This window comes from Podarcis pityusensis (assembly GCF_964106645.2).
Source record: "Podarcis pityusensis genome assembly, chromosome: 5".
NCBI classification, from domain to species: Eukaryota; Metazoa; Chordata; class Lepidosauria; order Squamata; family Lacertidae; genus Podarcis; species Podarcis pityusensis.
The window spans coordinates 74,325,113-74,347,963 of NC_138032.1; the positions used below are offsets into that span (position 1 = coordinate 74,325,113).

General features: G+C 42.7%; 1 protein-coding gene across 2 annotated transcripts in view; it reads right to left on the reverse strand.

The window, feature by feature from the left end:
- The window catches only part of CABCOCO1 (ciliary associated calcium binding coiled-coil 1), a 54,259-nt gene extending 45,159 nt beyond the window's left edge, over window positions 1-9,100 (reverse strand). Inside the window, exon 1 of one of the 2 annotated variants that reach the window (XM_081005069.1) lies at window positions 8,832-9,100. In XM_081005069.1, the coding sequence (XP_080861195.1) occupies window positions 8,832-9,005 (174 nt within the window). In that variant the 5' untranslated portion in view covers window positions 9,006-9,100. Of the gene's footprint in view, window positions 1-1,730; window positions 1,867-8,831 lie in introns of those variants that run through there. The other variant, XM_081005070.1, reaches the window with a different exon arrangement.
- Between the last annotated feature and the right edge of the window lie 13,751 nt (window positions 9,101-22,851).

Below are 22,851 nucleotides of genomic sequence, written 5' to 3' on the forward strand. Positions count from 1 at the left end.
CTTCCACTCTCTACGCCCCTTCCAAATCTGCTCAAGGAAGGGGAACCCCCAGAACAGATGCAGGGCATGAGGAGGAGAGGAAGAGGAAGTTCCACTGCACAAGCAAATGTCTTCCCAAGGAGGAAGCAGACTGCCTTTCAAAAGAAAGCAATGGCTGGGGATGAGTAAGTACTTCTGCAGCTGGACAATCTTTATGTACCAGATACCACATCAGGCTTTGGGGGGAGGGTTTACATAACATTCACTGGTAGAGAAGCTAGCCAGTGCCTTAGACCCCAAACTTGTCCTGCACATAACTGACATAGTCTAACAGCACACAGACTCACTGTTTCTAAATATACATTAATTTCTGAAAGTCTCAAATTATCCATGCTATCACCAGGCAGGTAAAGTGCAATAGCATCTATTTTTGAGCTGTTCTATTTCTTAAGCAAGGAAGCACACCAAAAATAGCCATGTTGATTTACAATCCCACTCAAAATAGAAGCAAGCCATGTCCTAGAAGACAAAGTCAATGCAAGGAGGGAGCCCCCTCCCCGACCCCACCAGTGCTTAATAGTTAAAAGCAATTTAAAAAAAGGAAAGGGAAAATAAACCATGGCTTGTAAATCACACTGTAGTACTATAGGAATTATTAGCAATTTATGAAATGTGCACCTGTTTACTTGTACCGAACACCAAATACCGCTGTTTACCAATTCATATCTTATTACCAACAAGAAGTGAAAAGCCCCACCGCCCCCTTGCTTCAGCTGTACATGTATAAGAACATAATGGCCTGCTGGATCATCGTTGCTTTCTGTGGCAAAGGGTTCCATAGTTTTACTGCTGGTTTATCAACTGCAGTGGTTTGCCCGCAACACTGAAATGTGTGAACTGGCATCTTCCTTACCTAGAGATTCCCAATTGTCTCATTGGGGATATGTTCATAAGCAATCACTGTATTGGGAGAAATTGCTACCGTATTTTGGACTTCTGAGGTTTTTGTATCATCTGGCAGCAACTTCTGAAGCAGCAACTACAATTAACCTAATATCCCTCAGCAAATTGGTAGAAAGCAATGTGAGGTTCTGCTGGGGAAGACTTAGTTCCTATAAAAGCCAGCATTTTATATCCAATAGCAACAAACCTCACTTCTTACTGCTCTTCATTGTGAGAAATGTCTGCATACTCCTAATCTCTGCTTCCTGTTCTTTAACCAGTTACCAATCCACGGCAGCTAAGTTTACTCAAGAGCCTTTGATGTGGACCTTTGCCAAAAGCTTTGTGGAAACTCAAATATATAATGTCTACACCCATATTTTTGTGTTTGTTGACACTTCTAAAGAACTCCTAGAGGTTGGTAAGACGGAACTTATTTTTTCAGAAGCCACATTGATTCTTCCTCAGCAGAGTTTGTTATTTCATGTGTTTAATTCTGCTTCCCATCAATATACCTGGAACAGACAGTAGGATATAAGACCTCTTCTTAAAAACTGGTATTAGATTAGCAGCATTCAAATCCTCCAACATGAAGGCCAATTTCAGTGCAAAGATCAATCAAGGTCTGAGTAAAGTAGAACCACTCATCCGCACTCCCTTGCCTCAGAACACACAGTGGGAGCTGCTGTGTGGCAACTACTCACAAAGACTTAGCTTTACTGTGAGATGAGCGAGACCCAGCTGCTTAGACCCACTCCCATGCCTACTGTAAGCTGTTGCCTGCCAAATGTTATCAAGGGAATACTTGCCTCCATCATCACCTAGACAAGACCCAGCTCCTCAGTCTCATTCCTTTGTCTCAAAGATCTCAATAGGAACTGTTGCTTGGCAACTGCCAACAGGCAACAAAGGAAGATTCTCTCCATCATGGTCTGAGTGAGATCCAGCGAGGACATCAGTGGGCTCTGCTGCCCAGTAGGCAGCAGATGTAGTGCAACACCACAAACAACTAGGGATGAAGGTAGGAAATACCTCCTGAATAATCCTGGTGCCATAGGGCCAACAACAACAACAACAATAATATATTTATATCCCGCCCTCCCCAGCCATAACCGGGCTCAGGGCGGCTAACATCAAAATATAAATACATTAAAACATAAAATTCAGCAATTGACTGAAATACAGCTTAAAATCAGATTAACCATGTGCTCTCTTGTCCTAGTAACAGGCTTGAATCTTTCGTAGGTCACTTTGATTGCCTTTTGAGACTATAAAGCAGGATATAAGTACAGTGGTGCCTCGCAAGACGAAAAGAATCCGTTCCGCGAGTCTCTTCGTCTTGCGGGTTTTTTCGTCTTGCGAAGCAAGCCCATTAGCGGTTTAGCGGATTAGCGCAACAGTATTAGCGGCTTAGCGGGCTTAGCGGATCAGTTTATAAGCGGCTTAGCGATCAGCTGTTAAGCGGTTTAAGGATCAGCTGATAAGCGTCTTAACGATCAGCTGATAAGCGGCTTAGCGATCAGCTGTTAAGCGGCTTAGCCGATCAGCTGATAAGCGGTTTAGCGGCTTGGGAAAAAGGGGGGGGAAAGGAAAAAACCCCCGCAGGAACTCGCAAGACATTTTCGTCTTGCGAAGCAAGCACATAGGAAATTCGTTTTGCAAAGCACCTCCAAAACGGAAAACCCTTTCGTCTAGCGGGTTTTCCGTCTTGCGAGGCATTCGTCTTGCGGGGCACCACTGTATTAATAAAATATATATTTTTAAATAAAGTATCAGAAATTTCACTTTTAAGAACTCTTATTCCTAACCCATGCAGACCCAGCCATGCATTAATTTTTTATTTGTTGATTACCGTACTTTTAGTCCCATAGGACGCTCCGTCCCATAGGACACACCTAGTTTTTTTTGGGGGGGGGAAATAAAGGAATTTTTTCCCCCTTTATTCCCCCCCCAAAACCAGGTCGGGGAACAGCGGGATGGTGGCGCTGCGTCTCCCCGCTGCCCCCCGAGCTTGTGGGGCTGGGCTCCCCACGCTGCGGATGTCTGCCTGGTGCGCGGGGTGCTCTGCTTCAGGGCGCCCCACACGCAGGGCGGCAGGCTGCTATCCGCAGCCTAGGGAGCCCTGCGGGAACTCCTGCGGGCTCCCCAGGCTTGCTGATAGCTTCCTGAAGCCTGGAGAGCAAGAGGGGTCGGTGTGCACCGACCCCTCTCGCTCTCCAAGCTTCAGCGAAATCCTGTATTCGCCCCATAGGACACACACAGATTTCCCCTTCATTTTTGGAGGGGAAAAAGTGTGTCCTATAGGGCGAAAAATATGGTACCTCAGATAATTAAACTTGTCACCTTTATTTGACTTAGTTTTCAAAGTAGTATCCTCAGCAGGACTCTATGAAAATCTACCAATCCTTCTTCAGTCATCCTTTTGTACGTAGGTCATTTAACAATTCAACCGCCTCCAGGGCTGGTTTCTGGATTCTGATATATTTAGACTATTTAATTTTGCTTTAATGTTTTCAGCAACAAACTCCCCAAGTTCTTTTTCCCTTGCCTTATTGCCAAAGTATGCACTCCTTTTTATTTCCCCCATTTCAACAAAACTCCTACTTTTTAAATGAAAACTTCTTGCCTTTTATAGCTTCCTTGACTCTGCTCGTTAAGCAGACTATTGGTGCTTAACATCAAAAAGGCCGCAGAGCAGCTTTTAAACCTATTTCTGGGGGGAAGCTGACAGGAGCTGTGGAACATTGGGTTCAGGACAATTCATCCTTTAGGGATGATGGTGTAAATATTTCAAGTCATCAAAGTGGCAATAGGGTAAAACTTGACAATGAGCATACAGGGGAGGGGGAGAAATGACAGCTGTTTGAAGAGGCCAAAGACAACTTGCACACAAAGAGACAATTTTGAGAGGGGCACAGAGTAAAGGTACTTACAGGCTAGTACTAGAACAATTCAAGATAGAGACATGGGATTGCACACTGTTAAGAGAGAACATAGGTATAATGGGCATATCAGAAATCTTGTGGAATAGAAAAAAAAATCCAGGAAAAATAGACATGTCATTTAGGTACAGTCACAATACTGCTTTACTACTTTGAGGTGATTTTCTGAAGCCATCTTTTGAAAAAATACTGTGTTTCATAAAAAAAAAAAACAAATCCATCTCAGAAGGAAAGAAAATATGGTAAAGATTTTGCCCCAGTTTTTAAGTGTACAGATGTCTATAGACAGAGCCAATCTTAGTATTATGGGTGAGATCCAATGTTGCACCAGCAGACACAGTGGTCCTTTTCCTCCTGCCCCTTCCAGCCCACCCATGGCCCCAACCTGTTTCCAAGGGATCCCCAAACCCCCTACAGCTGATTTTGGGGGTACACAGGAGGGAGCTGCAGAGAGAGGAGGAAGGGGAAGTCCTGTAAGAGGAAGTCTGCTGCACAAGTGGGATGCCACATCTGGATAGTGACCTGTAAATGCAACTGACCCTTTTCTACAACACTGTTCCCAAAATGATGGAAACCCAGGTAAGGATAAATGGATCGATCTTTCCCATCTTTGACAAAAGAGAGCATTTGAATGCAAGGAAATGCAAGCCCAATCTTTACCTGACCATACTCCAATGAATTACAATTTTAATTCTTACACAGTCTGAATTAATGCACTTCACCATATCACAACCATTGGTCTGGTTCAAACCATAGTTAAAAATGGTTTAATGTGAATGGGCAGCAGCAGGCTGGTGCCTTACTACGTCTCTGCTTCTGCCACAATGCCAGAAAACAAGTCAGAGTTTGTTTTGTTTTAATGTTCAAATCCTAGCTTGTGATTCATTTCTCTCCCAATAAAGTGTAAGTAGTAACAAAGGTTTGTTCTTGGCTTACTTTTCTTGGGGGATAACAAATCAGAAGCCAAGGTTCGGATATCACGAAAAATCAGATTCTGAACTCTTTCCCATATGTACTTATCCATTTATTCATAAAATAATTTCTATACCACACTTTGGTCCTCATTAAAGTGCCAATTTAAAAAGTTATAAAACCAGAGAGCATTAAAACAAACCAACAAATTTATGCCACAGGCAGCTATGAATTAAAATTAACTGAAAGCCTGGCAGAATAAAAATGCCATACCTGTACTACTAGATGCAATATTTTTCCATTGTATTTTTATGTTGTAAGCCTCCCCAAGATCTACAAATAATGGGTGGTATACAAATTTAATTAATTTTTTTTTTTTAAATCATTAGTGAGAGGTGTAATTGAGCTTCTAGATAAAACACAGACTATTAAAATCTATCTCACACACATACATCTTTCTGGTTTAATCCCAGCTACCAGCAGCAATAGAAAAGTGATTTCCTTTACATCTCATGCCAGTCTACTTTCTGAATTAAAGCTCTTCCTTCATACATTTGATTCACACAGGCTTCTCCTGACTGACCTTCCTTCCCTTTTTGGTTTTCTCCCCAATGTGCTCTGTCTAACTTCAGATTGTAAGCCTTTGGGCACTGCCTGTTTCTTCTTGATTTTTGTACACTGCCAAATAAATTATATTAAAAAGCAAGCCAGCTTTACTCAGTCTTCAGTCCTACACATGCTTACTTAAGAGTAAAACCCTACTGAACTGTCTCAAACACCAAAATTAACATGCATAGGATCAGGCTGTCAGATTTCCAAGTCATGGCCCAAACATTGCTTCAAAACACTGACATCAAGGGTTTTGGGGTTTTTTTTTTAAAAAAAAGTTTGTGTCTTTTATTTATTTATTTATAAAAGTATTTATATACCACCCTCTAATAAAATATCAGGGTGGTGTACATTATGTATACTATAAAATATAAACACAATTAAAAACAGAACAGAGTGATCGTTAAAGTGACTGGCTGGTCAAAAGGTTTTAAAAGCAGCACAAGTCTCTTGGCATTTATACCATTAAAACATGTCAGTTACCAATCTACAGGACCATAGGAAGTTGCCTTATACCAAGTTAGATCACTTGTCCTTTTAGGTTGCTATTGTCTCTAAGCTGATTGGAAGAACTTCTCCATGTTTTCATGAATCTGGGAACTTCCGCATTTGACAGGTGTTTAGCTAAAGCTCTTTGGCATTGCATGTACACTATTTTTAGCAACTAGGTTGGCACTCCACAACTTCTGTTCTTCTTCTCCTTCTTCTTAACAATTAAAGCTTACTTCCAACACTTCCACCATGCTAACTCTGCCCTTTTCACTCATTTCACATGATCCCCTTGGAAGCACTTTCGAGTTTCTTTCCCATTCTTGGTATGCACGCATAAAACATTGCAATACTAAATGTGCTTGCATCAGTTTTTATGGTCACCTAGCAATATGTATTTATAACTACATTCAATCTTTCTGCATTTTTGCACCACCTGTATACAAATGCTTTCTATCTGGAGGGAATGTTTAATTCTCAACACACCATCTCCCCCCACAAAATCATTCCAATTTGGGATGGCTTTGTCACATTTTCATTATCTTTGTCTATGTAAATCTCTTTGATCACAGCTAACTGGTATAGGATGGACCCCAGATTCCTCCTCTTTTAATATGGCAGAAGACATCTGCCACACAGCTATTTTCTTTACTGTTCCCATCCCTTGGCCTCTCATAAAATTAATAAGAGATAGGGAAATCATTAGCAATTTTGTAGATGCGAATTTCCTTTTCTTTATTCCATTGCCTCTGAAGTTCAGGGAAACTAACAAGGTGGGAGAAAAGTATGGCAATTTGTTTTAATCTAAAAACCACTATGTACACCAGTGCTAATGCAAACATGTATATACTGACAAAACTTATGGTTTCCCTACCGGAATCCAGAGAGGTGCATCTTGGTGAAAATGAAAAGGTTTTCCCGTGTTTGTGTAGAGTGGAGAGGTAGTACAGCGAAGGAAATAACAGTGTGGAAGGCTGAAAGAGAGCTATGTCATCAGTTATGTCATAATGGAGCTACATCCCCTTATGACATAGCTGATGCCACTGTCATCAGCTATGTCACAATGTGAATCACATCTGAATCTTGGTTGCCATTCTTTTGCTAGCAGGGCTCCTTTAGCAGCAGCAGGAGAAGCCACAACTCTGAAGGGCCATATGAATACTAACCATTATTATTCCTCACCAACCTGCCCATGTACTCAGGTCATCTTCAGGGTACCTCTGCCATCTCAGGTAAAGCAGGTGGGAAATAACATCTATTTACTTCCAGGTATTTTCAGTGACAGGGAAAGGCCTTTCTTATTGTGGTTTTTTGCCATCTGAGGGAGTTTCAAATCATGCCGTTTTTACCCTGCTGTTCTAGAGATTTTGCTGAAATTATTGTATTTTCATTCTGGTTTTTTAAAATTCCTTTTATGCTTTAAGAAATATTCGTTTATATAATGAAAAACACAGAACACAGCATCCCACAATGAACAAAAAAAGGCTCATTTACATGTTATATGCACCTAAGACTGCAGTGCTATGCACATTTACAAGGGAGTAAGCCCCAATGAACTTAGTGGGACTTACTTCTGAGTAGACATGCATAGGACTGCACTGTAAGCAAAACAGAAGAAAGTGGGCTGGATGCTGAAGAGACAGACAGAGACATGACACAGGTGCAAGGATTTTTACATATGTGCTGTATGGAAGTCCCACTGACCTCTGCAGGACTTACTCCTAGGTAAGTGTGCATGACTGTAGTCTAACAATACCTTTAGCTTTAATCAATGGCTACTAGCCATGATGGCTTTGCCCCATGGTTGGAGGTGGTAATGCTTTTGAATACCAATTGCTGGAAGCCACAGGAGGGGATAGTGGTTTTGTGCTTGGATTCTGCTCCCACGGACATCTGTGTGACAACTGCGAGAACAAGATGGTGGACTAGGTGGGTCACTGGCCTGATCCAGCAGGCTCTTCTTTTATTTTTAATGTGCCCTGATATGTGCAATTTTAAGGGTGATAATAATAACAATTTCAAACAGTTATAATGTATGTGTATAATATGTTTTCTCCTGGAGGGTGGGTCTCGAACCAATGATTTCAAGTTACAAGAAAGAAGATTCTGACTAAACATTTGGAAAAAAAAACTTTTCGACTGCAAGAGCTGTTCAACAGTGGAATGGTCTCCCTTGGGTGGTTGTAGACTCTCCTTCCCCGGAGGTTTTTAAGCAAAGGTTGGATGGCCATCAGTGCTTTAGCTTTGTTTCCTGTGTTGCAGGGGGTTGACCTAGATGACCCTCAGGACCCCTTCAAACTCTACAGTTCTACGATATATTCCTACAAAACAATTGTAGTCATATTCCTACAAAACAATTGTAGTCATTGAGTTGTTTGCATTTTTTGTATACACACACACACACACACATACACACATAAAACACAGTGGTTTTATATTTTGATTTTGTTCTGTGTTGACCACCCCGAGAGCTCCGGGTATAGAGCAGCAGGTATATAAATTCAATAATAAATAAATAAATAAATAAATAAATTGTAATGTTGTTATTATTTCAAAAGGCAAATGTAACATATGACCACCCTTCGGAACAACACTAAGAAAATTATTATTATTAAGACCCATAAGTGTTGGAAGCCGTCCAGAGTGGCGGGGTATAAATAATAAAAATAAAATTACTACTACTGACCATTAGAATAAATATAAGGATTTGAGCCTTACTACAGCCCCTCAATACACTGGAAGGGTAGAGAATATTTTAGGGAATGGGGAGAACAGAGCATTTCACCCTTAGGTGGGAAAAGGGGGGGAAAGCCAGACTGGGGAGGAGGAATGAACCAAGGAGGGCGGCTGAGCGAAGGCTGGCGAGGCCTCAGGGCGGCGGCGGGGCTCGAGTGGGGGCCAGGCCGGGGCCCTGGGCGGAAAGGCAGGCTTTTTATTTGCTGGCTCGCCTTTTCCTACCTGCCGGCTGGCTCCCTTCTCTTTCTCCTTCGCCTTGTTTTTCTTGGCTGCCATAACGACTGCCCTGAGCATGTCGGCGCTGCCCGTGGAAATCTTGCGGGCGGGGACATGGTGAGACCTAGGCGACGAGCCGGGATGCCCCTTGGGGTGCGAGGGGCGGGCCGAGCCCGACATGTCTCCGTCCCGCCCTCCTCCTCCTCCTCCTCCTCCAGGCCGGCCGCGTTCCAAGCGGAGCGCGCCGGGTTCCGAGGGCGACGGAGCCCCTTCTGCCCGGAGGCGGCGGCGACCCTTGATCCGCGGAACGAGGGCGACGCTTCTCCTTCCTTGGTCTTTTCCCTTTACCTCTTGGGGCTACGCGTCCGCTTCGCGAAGGGGAAAGCGAACTCCAGTTTCAGTTCGACCCGGGGAAGAATCTGATCCGAAGTTGGGTGGTGGGTTGAGACGTGGGCTTCTTCACCCTGCCTTTCCCCAACGTGGCGCACTCCGGATGTTTTTGCGCTCCCGTTCACAGGTGGCAACAGCAGCGCCCATCCTATAGCCGGCCTCCCTTTTCATAAAGGGGGGGGGGCACGTTTCTAGGTGGGGCAGTGCCGGATTTACGTATAAGCTAAACAAGCTATAGCTTAGGGCCCCACTCTCTTGGGGGCCCCCAAAAAATGTAAAGGAAAAAAACCACTTGATGTACATTTCCAAAATATAAGGGGGGGGGGGGAACAAAATAAATACAACCTACATACAGCAACAGTGTTTTGTGTTGTCTAGGCTCCTATGGTGTAAGTAATGGGCCCCACTTGCTAGCTTGCTCCCTAAAATATCCCATATAAAGGGCCCCATTACCTTCAATAGCTTAGAGCCTCATCAAACCTAAATCCAGCCCTGGGAGTGGGGATGCAAGGGCCAGGCATTAGGAGCCAACTCCTAAAGGGTCAGGTCGCTTCGCTGCCTGCTTTCCCCCAATTAAATATTTGCGGGGGGCTGCCTCCTATAGTTGAGGGGAATTACCATTCAAATTGTGTCTGTGGGCCACGTCATGCGATCAATTATGAGGGGGTGGGGCTTACCTGCCCCCCAATATTTTATTCAAGTTGGCAGTCCTGGGTATTGTCATTAAAATGTTGCACATGTGCCATGTTTTGTGATCGATTATGCAGAGTGTGCATATTGAGAAGGCCGGGCAAAGAGAATAAGAAAAGACCCCCACGATGGTTAAGGTGTAAATAATTTTATGCAACAGGTGTGATTTCTGTTTTAGTTTGGATGGTACGGCTGTGTTTTGAAACAGCTGTACTTCTGGCAGGCCCTTCCTAGCCAGGCTTTTCCACCTTATTCAAAAGTAAATCCAAATTAGACAATATTGTGAAGAGTAGAGCCTTCTTCCTGTGATAATCATGTTTCTCCAGTGGTGCAACATAAAACTAGTCTGCTGCTGATCAGAATAACTATCACTCTTGGTTCCATACACACAGTAATGGTCAAGGGTAAAATGGGAGCGAAAGGAAAAGGAACCGCTCATTATCCTCTCTGTGACTATGAAGGTGGCTCAAGAAGGGAAAGCTATGTTATCTATGTCATGCGTGTTAAATGTGTCCCCCAGGTGTCTTTTACCAACCCCCTCCCATTGCTCTATCATGTAATATCAATCTTTTGTACATGATCACACACTTTTAACTAATATTTCTTTGCGTTATAAATTACCTTTAACTATCTTGGTTGTATAAACGGGTGGTGAGAAAATTCTTCAAGGACAATTTAAATTTACTAGTAATCACACAGTTTATGCCCACAGGGCTGTTTAATAATCAGCTCAACCATATGCTCTCAAGTTCACACAATGCACGTCAAGAATATTTTGCTGAAATCTAGAAACATCCCCAGATATACTCAACTATATTCATACATAGTTAGCAGCAGAAGGATACAGAGAATGTTGGGAGATCCTCCAACAGTTACATCTAATTCCTCACATGCTTCTTCCGTCTTACAGCTAGCTGCGTCTGCAGCTCAAAATAGTAACTTTAATTGACAATAATATATGTGTATTTAGTAGAAGAGGAAATAACTGCAGCTTTGCCAGCATCAGCTGTAAAAGCATTGCAGGGAATTTATATAAAAATTCACAGGGGTTTCATCTGCACCGTCTAAACAGTTCTCGAAAATGCTATAACTAATTCTACAAAACACCGCAGGATCTGGTACCCTGTGTCCTGTTCTAATGGACAAACTTAGTTTGGGGAAAATCTGATTGGTGGTTAGGGATGCAGAGAGGTCAAAGAATCTCTGGAGCAGCGGAAGAAGAGATGATACAACGCACACAGTGATTCTCAAACCTTAAATCACAGCCTTTGCTAGTAAGGAAATGGGCTTTTGCTCATTTGTTGTGACAAGGATTTGAGGGGATGGAGGGCTCTGCGTACAGTTCTTGCATTTTGCACAGGATGGAGCCTCTGATGACAACCTTCAGAAAGTGGCCCACTGTTCAGAAACAATGGCAGCTATTGAAGGAGTTGCAGAGATCCTGAGAAGTCTATCCAGTGTGGCTGCGGGATATATTTTTTGTTAGACAAAATTGCAGACGATGACTCTCACCTTTGAGAAGAAAAAAAGGTAGTCTTTCTTAGTTAAAAATTGCATGGCTGAGGGCTGAATTGTTCCAGAAGTATGAGGCATTCCTTTATTGACTCTGTTCAACACTCCTGTCCTGATGCTGCCTTCTTCTGCTACTCCCCATTTGCTTATTGATCCTCTGTCTGGCTTCTTTAATTCCCATACACAATCCCAATGCCTGTCATGTGGAAAAGCTCAGCCTCTGGGGGCCAAATCCAGGCCTACCTATCCAGCCCTTGGGCCCCTACCCAACCCACATTTTTCATTGACCCTGCTCTGCACCCTCCCCTGGTGGGTCTACCTGCTTTAGAGTAGGGATGACTCACCGTTTTCTTGGCTAAGGGCTTTGTTTGCCCTTAGCCAACCCCCTATGGAATCTTATACCAGTGGTGGGTATGACCAAAACTGGATATGGCTACCTCATACTGCATGTATACACAGAAAACACACACACAGGTCCGTACAAAGATCAGTTGAAGAGAGTGGATTTTTGTTCTGTTTCCACTCAAATGATTGATCTGATGACCGGGGAAAAGCCAATTTGCACCCCCATCAGGGTGCTGGGCTCCACCAATCTGAACATTGTTTCTACTTTGATTTCTTCCCTTCCCCTTTTTGTTGCTTGCGCCAAAATCTGTGTGGTGGGGGTAGAAAGATTCTTTGGTGCTGGTGGGAATATCAGGCGCCCAAACTGGGGGTTATCCACTCCTGCTTTAGAGGCTCCCCATGGCCTCTTCAACGGTCACCCATGAGCTGTCTGCCATTGAGAATTTCCCACAATTCCCCAGAGTGATGCTACATCAGGGCATTGTGGGAAATTTCAAATGATGCTCACTAATAGGTAAAAACTGAACTGGAAGAGTAGGTGGCAAGTTAAACCCAATCTGGAGCAGACATGAGCCCTTAGTAGTTGACTGAGGTTCCTGGGGCTGTTCTACCAACATATTCTGCATCCCATCCCATGACTCTGGAAGAGCAGAAGACATCCCAGTGACACATGGTACTCCCGAGGTAAAAGGTGTGTGATTCTTTCTGTGTTAAGCAGCTATGTGATGCTAACGGAATGGAAAATATTTAACAATATTACGTTATGCTGACAATATTTGGCTGCTTTGCAACACAGATTTGCTCCTCATTATGCATAGTCATCAGTTTCAAAGAAGCACATATGGAATCAAGTTTTCATCTCTGTCCTCATTGTTAACAGATGTAAGAGACAACACTTCCCAGGTATGCAGTGTTTGTATTTGACACCTTAGGCCTGGCACTGACAGCATCCCAGCTGTTGCAATGCCACTCTTGACAAGGGTAAGGTGAGAACCCCCTTGCCACATTGAAGGAGATGGTACTGAAGCTGTTCCCCTTAACAGCACTAATCCGCTTGCCAGAAGGTGGGCAAAGAAGAAGAAGAAGAGTTTGGATTTGATATCCCGCTTTATCACTACCCTAAGGAGTCTCAAAGCAGTTAACAATCTCCTTTCCCTTCCTCCCCCACAACAAACACTCTGTGAGATGAGTGAGGCTGAGAGACTTCAGAGAAGTGTGACTAGCCCAAGGTCACCCAGCAGCTGGATGTGGAGGAGCGGAGACGCGAACCCAGTTCCCCAGGTTACGAATCTACCCCTCTTAACCACTACACCACACTGGCTGAAGTTTTGCAGTTGGCTAATGTTAGCCTCTGGACTTAATGGTCCTACAGAGTCCCCTTTCTCATATCAATTACTTCAAAACTTCAGAACATGGCAAGCCAGCCTAGCTACATTTGAGTATCTCCCACTCATTCTGCTGTGAAGCTCCAGACTTCTGCTATGGCAAGAGGGACACATTTGGCTCCTGAGTGGACCTGAGGCTATCAAAATCCAGCCCAGCTGTACTCAGTTCAATTTTAGTGGAAATTGGGTTTTAAACTTCTGTCAGAAGTTTTATATAATCAATAATATATGTGTATATAAACATTTTATTTTAATAATATATGTGTATATAATCATTGTATTTTAACTTTTTCATAATTTTATTGTTTATTTTCACTTTGCTGCTTCTATATCTTCCGAGTGTGTTTTAAAGTTCTCAAGACCAGTGGCTCCTCAAGAGGCATCTGATTGGCTGTAACTGGAAATGGGCACTTCTGCTCATTGAATTACCATATTTTTCACCCTATAGGACACACTTTTTCCCCTCCAAAAATGAAAGGGAAATGTGTGTGCGTCCTATGGGGCGAATGCAGGCTTTCGCTGAAGCCTGGAGAGCGAGAGGGGTCACTCTCGCTCTCCAGATTCAGGAAGCTTTCCGCAAGCCTAGGGAGACTGGCACGATAATAATAGGCTTGCGGATAGCAGCCTGTTCTGGGGGTTGGGGTTGGGGGAAGCTCGGGCTTCCCCCGCCCCAGCCCCAGCCCCGCGCCTGGGGGGGGGGGGGAATAATTTTTTTTCTTTATTTCACCCCAAAAAAACTAGGTGCGCCCTATAGGCTGGTGCGCCCTATGGGGCGAAAAATACGGTAATTAAGACACTCCCACAAATGTGTAGATTTGCAGCCACAGCTGGATGCTATTGCTTGCTGTGGTCTTTCATGGTGAACTAGCTTGATTCTTCTAAACCCACACCCAACTCTTCTGTTAAAGGTTCTCGGAGCAGGACAGAGTCTAGAGTCCTCTGAGAACTTTATTGGCTGAAAAGTGACAAGTCTCAGGACGCAAGTGCAGAGGCTCATGCAAATGCCTTTAAAATGTATGTTTAAACTACTATTTAAACAAAAAAAACCCCCACAGCTACAAACAGTGCAACTATGGGGGGAAACAGCAGCAGTTGCCAAACTGAAAAGCAAAGTCCTATTAAAACTTCCTTTGATGGTTTGTAAATGATGGAGATAGTTCATAAAGAAGCAATACTGATGTCTGGGAAAAGGAAACTAGCTGTAAAGTGGATCTAGAAGCCATAATTTTGATTCAGAGTGGGGTGATGTCATTGTCAATTAGTGCACTTTTCTTCATCTTCTCTTCCAAGAGTCATCTGTTTGGTATGGAATCTGATTTAGTACATTTACTGTCATAGGATCAAATTCATCTCTGGGTTAGGAACACTGGGGCCAATTGAGATATTCTAGGGATATTATTCTTAGCATGCCTCATTTCAGTGCCGTAGGAACTTGTATGTGACAAAAATACTTAGAGAGAGTCTTGTCAGAAAGGGTTGCATGGAGAAATTCATAGCTGCTGTAAATATCTTCAACGTCACCTTAGTATTATTTATTTGATGAAAGGAAGTAGATAGGAGACCGTGATACACACACACACACACACACACACACACACACCCTTGCTGAATGCAGGGTATTGTGTCTCTGAGGTAAACTGTCAATCACTGGAAAAAAGCAAAACATTTTCATTATCAGAGTCATTACTTAAAAGTTTTTCTCCTAGCTCCTTGACATTCCTTCTCACAAAGTGAACGTCTTGTTCTTTTTCTACACTGCATACCAATCATGTCATTCTAGAGTCACATTCACATGAACAGTTGTGTCAGTTTAACAAATGCTCTTTAAGCCCTTCATGTCCTTTAACTCTGGTAGTCGGCATGAAGAGGACAAACTGAACTGCCAAAAGTGGCTTCCATGCCTATGGGGTGGGGTGGAGACTCAGGTAAGCAGCAGCATCAATGCCATTGCTTCTCTGCCATTATGAGCTTTTCTTTAATAACCATTATTAAAATATACACAAATCATGGCCTGTATAGTCAGTGGTACACTGTTTGCTTTACATAGAAAAGGTGCCAGGTTCAATTCCTGGTGTCTCCAGGTAAGACTGGGAAAGATTTCTGCCTGAAACCCTGGAAAGCTGCTGCCAATGTGTCTGACTTGGTATCTACCAGTTTCGCGGGAAGGTAAACAGCATTTCCGTGCGCTCTGGCTTCCATTATGGTGTCCCATTGCACCAGAAGCGGTTTAGTCATGCTGGTCACGTGGCCCGGAAAGCTGTCTATGGACAAATGCCAGCTCTCTCAGCCTGAAGCGAGATGAGTGCCACACTCCACGGTCACCTTTGACTGGACTTAACTGTCCAGGAATCCTTTACCTTACCTATACCAGCTTCCCATGTTCCTAATTTTATTGTAATACATAGTTTGGTGATGCTGAACACTTTTGTGGAACATGACTTGTCATCCTTCCAATCTTACAGCAACCCATTCAAAGCTTCAGCCTTTCAACAACAGCCCTGTTGGCTACACTTATTCTGTTTTTAACTAGCTATTAAGAGAACTTGCTTGCCTTGTGCGATTAAAATGTAGTTTAAACAATGCTGTGATAGCCAATTGTTTTCAGCATGGTTACTATTATTGTGTGTCAAGCAAATGCTTCTCCAACAATAACTCACAATTATGTGGCCAGAGGCAAAAATCGTATGCCATTGTAATCTTTCCAGGCCATTAAGCAGTGTGATACGGATCTGCCTATCTCTTGATAGGATAAGTAAATAAATTTCTCTAAAAGTGTGAGTATGAGACACCCTCCTTCGTTTTTCATAGGTATGTATATAAGATCAGCAGAGACTGATTTACCCCAAATGTAAATAGGAAACTGTTCAGTCATGACGAGATATTTCCTAAAGGAATATTTTTTCTATCTCATCTTCTATTTGTGAGTATAATTCAGGAACGGAATTTCACAGCCTATCTTCCATAATGGATTATATCATTAGTTTTACAGCGAGACCTGTTGATTCTGATGGGATATATGTGGCATCATTCCAATGATTTTTAATAACAATATTGAAAAGGATGTCACTTCTCAACGTGCAAATATAATTTAGCTATATAGGTACAGGAGTCATATTAAGTTTTACATTATTCAGATATTTTTAGTAGCTGCTCCTGAACATAGCAGGTCGATATTCTCTCTCTCTCTCTCTCTCTCTCACACACACACACACACACTTTTGCATTTTAGACAGGAGCAACAACCCAGTACTTCATGCATTTAGTTAACTGAGGTCATGTACATAACATACATTTAAAGTTCCGTCTCCCGCAAAGTATCCTGGGAATTGTAGTTGAAAAACTGGGAATTGTAGCTCTGTGACATGCACAGTTCCAAGGATACTGGGGCAGGGAGCAATGTGCTTTAAATTTACATTGTGTACACAGCCTTAGTTTCTCACTTTTCCTGTTTTCAGAACACCTTGCTAAACCGAACTTGAGTTGATGTCCCAGGACAAAATAGATTTGTCTCAGCCCCCGTTGATGCATGCAGACAAGTTCCAGCTACAAATAGACAAAGGATGGCAGCTGTTTTGTTTTGTTAACTTTGCCAGTGGTGAAGTTTAGTGGTTTATGTTATGATTTATTTATTTTTTTGTTCTTATCATTTGTTCTTGTTTTAATTGTGATATTTTTGTAACCCACCCTGTAACCATTCGGTTTTCGGTTTTACAGAACGTGAACCTAATTCAAGCTGGATATTTCAAAGGCAGCAAAGAATAGCTCCTAATCCTACAATGCACCTGTTTGTTGCAATAATAATAATAATTTTTTATTTATATCCTGCCCTCCCCATCCAAAGCCAGGCTCAGATTATGATTATTGTATATAGATTATGAATGCTTCACAAGAATCCCAAATGATCAAACACTATTTTGCATGTGAATCCAGATCAAGCGGGATGTTGAAGCTGCTGTTACAAGAGGTAGCCTTTGCATCCATGCAATGAGATAAGGCAGTGCAGATCACACAGTCTTCAACCACATGTCTGTGTTGTTGTTGTTTAGTCGTTTAGTCATGTCCGACTCTTCGTGACCCCATGGACCAGAGCACGCCAGGCACTCCTATCTTCCACTGCCTCCCGCAGTTTTGTCAAACTCATGCTGGTAGCTTCGAGAACACTATCCAGCCATCTCGTCCTCTGTCGTCCCCTTCTCCTTGTGCCCTACATCTTTCCCAACATCAGGGTCTTTTCCAGGGAGTCTTCTCTTCTCATGAGGTGGCCAAAGTATTGGAGCCTCAGCTTCACGATCTGTCCTTCCAGTGAGCACTCAGAGGCGCCAGCTTCTTCAAAAAATTGGGGGTGGGCTAACGCAACGTCACACGATGTCCTGTCTTCTGAATATTGAGGAGGCCCGGCTCCTTCAAAAAATATATTTTGGGCACCCAAAACTGCATCAGTCCCTAGGAATCGGTGCCTATACTGCAAACAGGTTTTACCAATTCTAATAAGCCCTTTGCATTCATGCAATTATGGGCATTGATTTCACTGATCTCATTCCAAATGAGTGGCATATGAAAATAAATTTGTACAAGGTGAGACTGCAGCATCCCTAACTTGGGTGTCACTTGACGGCATTGCTTCTCAAATTCAGGAAGAAGCATGCCATGCATCTCCTTTACTGTTGCCACTGTGGCACTGTCTGTTTTATACAAGAGACATATACTCTTCTACAGCAAGAAAGATGGCATCAGGCATGTTTCCTGAAATTCCAATTAAACTGAGTACATGAAGTATTTCATCCGTTGATGAAACTGGTGTAGCGTAGCAGCTAAGAAACTATGAAGTCAGGAAGTCTTTGATTTGAATCTCACCTCTGCCAGGAACTCATTACCCAGTCTAAAACAAACCCTTCTAGCACTGTTTAGAACCACACAGTACTAATTATGTGAGGGAGGAAAGCAGGAGCACTCCAGCTCACATCTTCCCTAACATTGTCTATGCTGCTCGTTCCCAAATGTTCCTCTCCACAGATGACTTGAAAATGGCGGACCACATGGTGATTTCTCTGCCTGTTAGCGGTGCTAGATGCTGTATGATTTTAAACTGTATTTCCATTGCTGCTTTCATTTCTTATATATTGTGTTTTATTCTAGGCCACACAATCTAATGCCATAACAGACTCTTCAATTGTTCCTATTTTCCACGGACAGTTCCGGATTTACAGAAGCCATCCCGGTTTCTGATTTGATCCCAGAATCTCCTGCTTTTCCTTAGGACGTCCCTATTTAGATCAGAGAAATGTTTGAGGGGATGAAGTTCTGTGGCATGCCCCTCCCCGCAAGCCAAGGAGGTAAGTAACTATATAGTGGTACCTCGGGTTAAGAACTTAATTAGTTTGGAGGTCCGTGATCATGGAGCCCAAAAAAGTAAAATCTCTCACTGCCTCCATTTCTTCCCCTTCTATTTGCCAGGAGGTGATGGGCCCAGTGGCCATGATCTTCATTTTTTTGATGTTGAGCTTCAGATCATATTTTGCGCTCTCCTCTTTCACCCTCATTAAAAGGTTATTTAATTCCTCCTCACTTTCTGCCATCAAGGTTGTGTCATCTGCATATCTGAGGTTGTTGATATTTCTTCCGGCGATCTTAATTCTGCTTGGGATTCATCCAGCCCAGCCTTTCGCATGATGAATTCTGCATATAAGTTAAATAAGCAGGGAGACAATATACAGCCTTGCCGTACTCCTTTCCCAATTTTGAACCAATCAGTTGTTCCATATCCAGTTCTAACTGTAGCTTCTTGTCCCACATAGAGATTTCTCAGGAGACAGATGAGGTGATCAGGCACTCCCATTTCTTTAAGAACTTGCCATAGTTTGCCGTGGTCGACACAGTCAAAGGCTTTTGCATAGTCAATGAAGCAGAAGTAGATGTCTTTCTGGAACTCTTTAGCTTTCTCCATAATCCAGCGCATGTTTGCAATTTGGTCTCTGGTTCCTCTGCCCCTTCGAAATCCAGCTTGCACTTCTGGGAGTTCTCGGTCCACATACTGCTTAAGCCTGCCTTGTAGAATTTTAAGCATAACCTTGCTAGCGTGTGAAATGAGTGCAATTGTGCGGTAGTTGGAGCATTCTTTGGCACTGCCCTTCTTTGGGATTGGGATGTAGATTGATCTTCTCCAATCCTCTGGCCACTGCTGAGTTTTCCAAATTTGCTGGCATATTGAGTGTAGCACCTTGACAGCATCATCATTTAAAATTTTTAATAGTTCAGCTGGAATATCATCACTTCCACTGGCCTTGTTATTTGCAGTGCTTTCTAAGGCCCATTTTACTTCACTCTCCAGGATGTCTGGCTCAAGGTCAGCAACCACACTACCTGGGGTGTACGAGACATCCATTTCTTTCTGGTATAATTCCTCTGTGTGTTCTTGCCACCTGTTCTTGATGTCTTCTGCTTCTGTTAGGTCCTTTCCACTTTTGTCTTTTATTATGGTAATCTTTGTACGAAATGTCCCTTTCATATCTCCAATTTTCTTGAACAGATCTCTGGTTTTTCCCATTCTATTGTTTTCCTCTATTTCCTTGCATTGCTCGTTTAAGAAGGCCTTCTTGTCTCTCCTTGCTATTTTTTGGAAATCTGCATTCAATTTCCTGTATCTTTCACTATCTCCCTCGCATTTTGCTTGCCTTCTCTCCCCCGCTATTTGTAAGGCCTCGTTGGATAGCCACTTTGCTTTCTTGCATTTCCTTTTCATTGGGATGGTTTTAGTTGCTGCCTCCTGTATAATGTTACGAGCCTCCATCCATAGTTCTTCAGGCACTCTGTCCACCAAATCTAAATCCTTAAACCTGTTCCTCACTTCCACTGTGTATTCATAAGGGATTTGACTTAGATTGTATCTTACCGGCCCAGTGGTTTTTCCTACTTTCTTCAGTTTAAGCTTGAATTTGCCTATAAGAAGCTGATGATCTGAGCCACAGTCAGCTCCAGGTCTTGTTTTTGCTGACTGTATAGAGCTTCTCCATCTTTGGCTGCAGAGAATATAATCAATCTGATTTTGATGCTGCCCTTCTGGTGATGTCCATGTGTAAAGTCGTCTCTTGTGTTGTTGGAAAAGAGTGTTTGTGATGACCAGCTTGTTCTCTTGGCAGAACTCTATTAGCCTTTGCCCTGCTTCGTTTTGAACTCCAAGGCCAAACTTGACAGTTGTTCCTTTTATCTCTTGACTCCCTACTTTAGCATTCCAATCCCCTATAATGAGAAGAACATCCTTCTTTGGTGTCATTTCTATAAGGTGTTGTAAGTCTTCATAGAATTGGTCAATTTCAGTTTCTTCAGCACCAGTGGTTGGTGCATAAACTTGGATTACTGTGATGTTAAAAGGTCTGCCTTGGATTCGTATTGAGATCATTCTATCATTTTTGAGATTGCATCCCAGTACAGCTTTCGCCACTCTTTTGTTGACTATAAGCGCCACTCCATTTCTTTTATGGGTTTCTTGCCCACAGTAGTAGATATGATGGTCGTCCGAACTGAATTCACCCATTCCCGTCCATTTTAGTTCACTGATGCCCAGGATGTCAATATTTATTCTTGCCATCTCATTTTTGACCACATCCAACTTACCAAGGTTCATGGTTCTTACATTCCAGGTTCCTATGCAATATTCTTCTTTACAGCATTGGACTTTCCTTTCGCTTCCAGGCATATCCGCAACTGAGCGTCCTTTCAGCTTTGGCCCAGCCGCTTCATCAGCTCTGAATCTACTTGTACTTGTCCTCCGCTCTTCCCCAGTAGCATGTTGGACGCCTTCCAACCTGAGGGGCTCATCTTCCAGCGTCATAACTTTTATATGCCTGTTGCCTTTGTCCATGGAGTTTTCTTGGCAGGGATAATGGAGTGGCTTGCCGGTTCCTGCTCCAGGTGGATCACGTTTGGTCAAAACTCTCCACTATGACCTGTCCATCTTGGGTGGCCCTGCACGGCATAGTTCATAGCTTCTCTGAGTTATTCAAGCCCCTTCGCCACGGCAAGGCAGTGATCCATGAAGTACTGGCATGGGTACGGATAAAAGGCAGAAAGTGTTTCATGTGTTGAAAACTGCTTCCCAAGCATGAAACTTCACAAATTTCCACGGAATCAGGAGTATCTGAGTCATTACAGAATGAATCAGAACTACTTACCAAGATCATGTGACGAAATCTGCTTAAAAATCAGAACTGCTAGCACAGTGTGCTTTTTGAAACAAAAAGAGAAAGGAGACTGTGGAAATGCAGATGGAAGAGAATTTAATCATGGCGAGTTGTTCCTACAAATGAGGCAGCGTACTAAAACTATTATTTAATGACCTCTCTCCTTAAGAAACATGTCATATTAAAATTTTTACAGGAACTTAATAAACCTAATTGCAATTGATTTCAGTGGTCTTTGTATGCTCGACTATGCAGGATTGCAGCCATTGTGGTTAAAAAATACAATGCCAGCTAGGAAGAAAACATCAGTCATGTTGAATCGTAAATGCTATTGAAAAGTCAATGAATTCTGAAACATTAAAGTGAAATACTTATGCCCATATAAACTTCTGAAGGGGAACAATACACTTGCTGCGAGAAGAGCAACCAAAGGCTGATGGAGGATTAATTTTTCCTCCCAATTACCTGCTTCCTATAGATTTTTAATGTATTCTGCATCAGACACCAGGTTCAATACAATATAATTCTCGACAGACTATGTAATAGGCTCTCATTTCTGTGCCAGAACCTTCTCATCAGGATTAACTGCCACAGAAGGAATGCAACAGCACCCAACACCAGAATCACCTATGAGGGCATAAATCTATTTAAAAATGTTGCAAAGGCTTAGCAACAAGTATATGGTGTGCATTTAAAAAAAAAAAAAAAACAGAGCTTTGCTCAAATATATCTTATTTATTTATTTTGAAATGTTTAAATCTCCTTTCCAGAAGAATAGGCAACATTATAAACAAAATCTTTGAAAACCTCCTTTGGTAAGATCAGACTAAAACCAAAGTTCAGTGCCGTGTAAAACACAGCCAGCTAATTAGAGCCTGGCAAAAATCTTGGGCTGAAAATTAGGAAAGGATGGAACCAGTTTGATTTCCTAGGGTTAGGAGTTCTGCAGGATGGGGGCTACAACAAAGAAGACTCTGCTGTATATTTTATTGATTCCAGCCAAGGGGCAAGACTTTAATATGAGGAGGCAAATACAGAAGGAGGTACAGGCATCGTGTCTGATATGGGGACAACCACACACACGTGCATCACGCCTTACCTGGAAGTGACCCGAAAATGTCACAAAAATATCACAAAGGAGTGGGATGGGGGATGGGGCAGGAGATTGAATGGGGTGTTTGCAGGCTTTTTCAATGGTTGTTCCAATTATATGCGATTTCACGCAGGTGCACAATGGCCCAGAATGTAACACCAGACATATGGGATTTGCCTGTATTCACAAAGGCACCTTACCCATTCTGCATCTCCTCCGCACTCTGCCCCTGATCAGGTGCTGAATGGATCTGTCCCTTAAGGGAGTGTTGATCTGATGGGATCTGCCTCTCTTACATCTAGGTCCTTGTTCTTAAAAAGCACAAGAAAGAACTTCCACCTGTCAGGCTTACAGTCGCTAGGTGTCTACCTTATGGAAGACCATTCTCTGTTTGAAGGACTGCCTGGTCCAAGTTTAGTTTAACGATAAAGACT